We start from the raw sequence: 4,928 nt of genomic DNA, 5'->3' as shown, positions 1-4,928 counted from the left end.
TTCTCTCTCTCTCAAACTTTTCATCCGTTTCTATTTTATCTTAATGTATTTTCATTTTTTATCTTACTTCCTTTCTGTCTCACTATACACACTTTTCTATATGTTCACCTGTTCTTTTACATGATTGTATATTTATTTTTGTGTATTTTTCTTATTCTCTATTATTTTCCAATTTAGCATAAAAGTTAGTAGTAAACTATTTTATCTACATGAAACCGTTTCTATCTTAGATTTTTTCTTTGTTTTAGTTCTTAGTGCTACAAACTCCTATGGTTAAACGAATTATCTATGAACATTTTCTTCTATAGTTTTCTTGCTCTTCACTATTCTCAGATATTTTTGTTTTGTTTGAACATGTCAGTTTTACTCAATTTGTGGATAAAATGTGATGTTATCTTTTAAGCTTATCGAGCATTTTTCAGTCATTTTGCCGTTCTTTTTTATAGTATCTTATTGAAGTAAAGTAAATTTCATCTCTGTTACATCTGCTTATCCAGTGATTTTATCCTCTTTAGGGTAATACGACATATACGTAAAGAATTAGGTTCTATACTTTATATTCTGATTATACATTCTAATAAAATTTATACGATGACATTAGATTGGTTATCAGCTCAAATAACTCTCTACCAAGCTTGTTCGAAGAATCTACTCATATATATGGAGATATTTCTTATTGTCTTTGACAAAAGCTTTCTTTATCTCCTACTTCCTCCCTTATCCCCCATATGCAATTCACCATTCCTAGTCCCATCCTCTCCCCTTTTGACAATCCCACCAATGTTGATATATTTCTACCTATTTTTTTCTCTTTTCTATTTCAACAACTCCTGTACCTTTCATGTACGTTTTTTTCTCCCGTGCTGACAACTCTTTCCCCCTTTGCCCTTAGATATGGCCAAATCATTTATACATTTCACCCCTGCTTTCCCCTCTCCGTACCTACCACTCTCGTTAACTCTATATCCATTCCCCCTTCCATTTCCCCAGCAACCCACACATAACCCCACAACCTTTTCCCTTCTCTTTAGCCACAATTCCTGTGCGGTCCTTTTCGCCTTCTACCTTCTCCTCCCCTCGCTCCCATGCGCCTCACTCTCTTGTACTCTCTTTTACTCTCTTTCCTTTAATCCTTTTATGGTCTCTTATCCTATTCCCTTTCCGATACTCAAGCCTTCCCTCATCCATTTCCGTTCTACTTTCGTCCACAGTTCTTCCTTACTCTCCTCTTCCCTTCTTTTTTGTTTTTATTCCGAGTTCTTTACTTTTAGTCTTCTACTATTTTTCTTGTCACGACGATTAAGCCTTTTAGTCTTCTTTATCGTCTCGTCTTTATCATCTTCCTCACATTCCCTAACTCCCTTTCCCTTCATGTTTCCCACAACTCACCCAATAGCCTGTTTCCTTCAAACCTTCCCTCGTCGTTAACTCCCCACCTCTTAGTTAATCAATTATCAAACCGCTTCTAATTGCTCTTCCTACCTTTTCCTCCACGACTTCCTCCTTCCTTCCCTACCCTCCCTGTTTCTCTTCCTTTCCATCCTCCATTTGTTCCAGTCACTTCATCTTTACATGTGTTATCAACTTTTCAATTTGTTTCATAGCTACACTTCGCACAGAAATAAATGGAGCCCATCACCCATCCGTTGATATTTTGATATTTCTGTGTTGTTGCGGCCAATGGGGATTCTGCGTCCTCGCACAGTCAAAAAGACAATTGATGTCTTGCTGATCCGTCATACCGTTAAATGTGTGAATGTGTGTGTGCATATGTATGTATGTATGTGTGTGTATGTGTGTGTGTGTGTGTGTGTGTGTGTGTGTGTGTGTGTGTGTGTGTGTGTGTGTGTGTGTGTGTGTGTGTGTGTGTGTGTGTGTGTGTGTGTGTGTGTGTGTGTGTGTGTGTGTGTGTGTGTGTGTGTGTGTGTGTGTGTGTGTGTGTGTGTGTGTGTGTGTGTGTGTGTGTGTATGTGTGTGTGTATGAGTGTGTTTTTGTGTGTGCGTGTCATATATGTGTATGCAAATGTGAGTGTTTTTAAGTACTTACAATAGAGAATATATGAAACATATGAAATAACTTATACGTAACATATACTTATTCATTCGTCTGGCATATCAGACTCCAAATATATCATATTTTCTACGACATATGTAATTGGTCGTAGAAAGAATCTACAATCAATAGTATCATAGAAGCATGTCATGTTACAAACTCTATCAATCATTTACGGGCTTGTGTTATTAGGAGACTCTTTGGTTAAAGTTATTTTCATTTGTTATACACATATACATACATACATACTGTACATATACCAAGGCTTTTTCCCCCTTACAAGGGAGGTACCCAAAAAGGAAAAGGCATAAAATCATTCCCACCCATTCCATCCCTGAATACACTCCACACCGCTCCACCCTCCCTCTTCCCTCTTATCTTAGTACCTTCTGGATGACGGGTCATCCCTGCACCTTGTCCACTGCCCTGGGTCAGAAGCAGTGTCGCAAGACACAGCACATCCAGAGCAAGGTCGCTTCATTAAATCGGCGACCCCCCTCTCCGACCCCCCATGCAAAACAGGAGAAGACGGGGAAAAATCCCTTCGGGCTGCGTCAAATTTTGCTCAAACATACTACCTCCCCCCCTCCCCCCTCCCATTCCACCTCATGCATCACAACATCATCCATATACAACCATTCTCCATTCACCCTTTGTCTTCTGTCCTCTCCCGTCCTTCCTCAACAGACATTCCCCTCTTCCCCAAAGCACCCTTCACCCCCATCCATCCATATACACACACACAAAATGTCGTGTCTTTGACAATATTGATCTTACTATTTCTTGCATTACCATATAAGGTAAACTTTTAACTCTTATAATCGAAGGTTCTCATAGTCAATCCAATATCTAATAATCATAAAATGTACATCAAATGTGATAAAAGCCTCATGCATTCCTTTTATTCTTTACAGAGAGAATCAAGCGGCATTTCCTTCACTGCTGGGACATAGAAAAGCCGTAGACCAAATCTTTAACTACTTCAAGGTAGCATCTACTTTTAATTTGAAGAGTAGATGTTTCAAAATTAAGATACTAGAGGTCAGTGATATACCAGTACTATAATTTTGTTGGCATAAGTGGCGATGGTTATAGGAGATTCATTAGTAACATTAGTATTCACTGCATTAATATTCGTAGTCTTGGTTATAGAAATCGAAGTAGTGGTAGTTGAAATAGTTATAGCATTAGTCATAATAGTCGTAGCGCTAATAGTTGTATTTATAGTCGCAGTATAGGTAGCATTCATAGTCAAAGAAATCATCATAATAGTAGTCGTCGACATTGTACTAGTGGCAGTAATAGTAGTTATATAAGTGGAAATCATAGTAGTCATGATAGTGCCATGGTGTATGCATCAAACCAGCACTATTCTTATATAAGGAGAAACATTTCAAATATTTTGTTGCAAATGTCAAACGACGCTCGGGGGATGTCAGCGCAGGAGGTTTTTGGTATTGGGACAGAAATAAATTTTTGGCAAACAAACCTTTCAGCTATGCCACTAACCTACCATACTATAGTTACTTTATTTACGGTCGCTCACATAGACTCGGATTATAATGAAGATGAGAAGATAAGAACGTAAGTAGAGAGGATATTGAGTATAGAAAATGGGTAGATAATTCCTTTGATTTTCACGGCATTTCATGGTTTGGTTCTTATTACAAAATTCCGCTGGGATCAGCATAATGATACATTAATGAGATAAAAGTTCTACAAATATGATGTTTATTATTATTATTTATTTTAATCAACAGTATTATTTGGAGCAGTAGTAATAACAGTAGTAGTTGCTGTCGGTAACATCGGGCAAGAAACGAGATTTATAATTTTTCATTCGGATGATGTTAGATTGTAAGTTACAGGAGCATTACAAACTTCTGACCAGACTTTATAATTATGGTAATGCTAGTAGACAACATTATGAACATTAGTGTGATATATGTGTATATGCTTTTTATAGTGGGATAGTATTACTAAAAATAAAATAGAAAAAATAAGCAAATGAATGGATAAATGAATAGATACATAAATAGATAAATTGATAAATGAACATAATAATAGATAAACAAACAAATGAAAATAAACAAATAGAGAATAAATAAACAAATAAATAAATAAATGAATAAATAAATAAATGAATAAATAAATAAATAAATAAATAAATAAATAAATAAATAAATAAATAAATAAATAAATAAATAAAAAATAAATAAATAAATAAAAAAATAAATAAATAAAAAAAAAAAAAAAAAAATAAAAAAATAAATAAATAAATAAATATATAAAAAATAAAAAAAATGAATAAATAAATAAATAAATAAATAAATAAATAAATAAATAAATAAATGAATAAACAAACAAATAAATAAATAAATAAATAAATAAATAAATAAATAAATAAATAAATAAATAAATAAATAAATAAATAAATAAATAAATAAATAAATAAATAAATAAATAAATAAATAAATAAATAAATGAATAAATAAATAAATAAATAAATAAATAAATAAATAAATAGATAAATAAATAAATGAATAAATAAATAAATAAATAAATAAATAAATAAATAAATAATAAATTAATTAATTAATACGCAAATATTTTATAGTAATGAATAAATAAAAAAAGAGGTAGACATTTATAAATGATCAAAAAAATTATATATAAAACAATGCTCAATCAAAAATTAAAGAAAAATATAAGGGAACTATAAACAAAAATCATAAGCATAAACATAGATGAAAATGAATATGAAATGTAAATTTTAATTAAGATAATTGCAAAAAATACCATATCGGTACTGGTCTATATTGCTATGACAAAATAAAAATAAAAATTATTTATTCATACTGGGAGAAAGATACTA

The 4,928-nt window shown here is 32.4% G+C and overlaps 1 protein-coding gene across 1 annotated transcript in view; it reads left to right on the top strand.

Moving 5' to 3' along the window:
• Positions 1-3,118, top strand: part of LOC143032170 (uncharacterized) — an 84,334-nt gene extending 81,216 nt beyond the window's left edge. Inside the window, exon 3 of the mRNA XM_076196637.1 lies at positions 2,968-3,118. Within this exon, the coding sequence (XP_076052752.1) occupies positions 2,968-3,118 (151 nt within the window). The remainder of the gene's footprint in view (positions 1-2,967) is intronic.
• The last annotated feature ends 1,810 nt before the right edge of the window (positions 3,119-4,928 follow it).

This window comes from Oratosquilla oratoria, chromosome 13 (genome assembly GCF_046742065.1).
Source record: "Oratosquilla oratoria isolate Oo_2021 chromosome 13, ASM4674206v1, whole genome shotgun sequence".
NCBI lineage: Eukaryota > Metazoa > Arthropoda > Malacostraca > Stomatopoda > Squillidae > Oratosquilla > Oratosquilla oratoria.
Note: the sequence above shows the minus strand (reverse complement) of the source record. Positions and strands in the feature narration are given on the sequence as shown.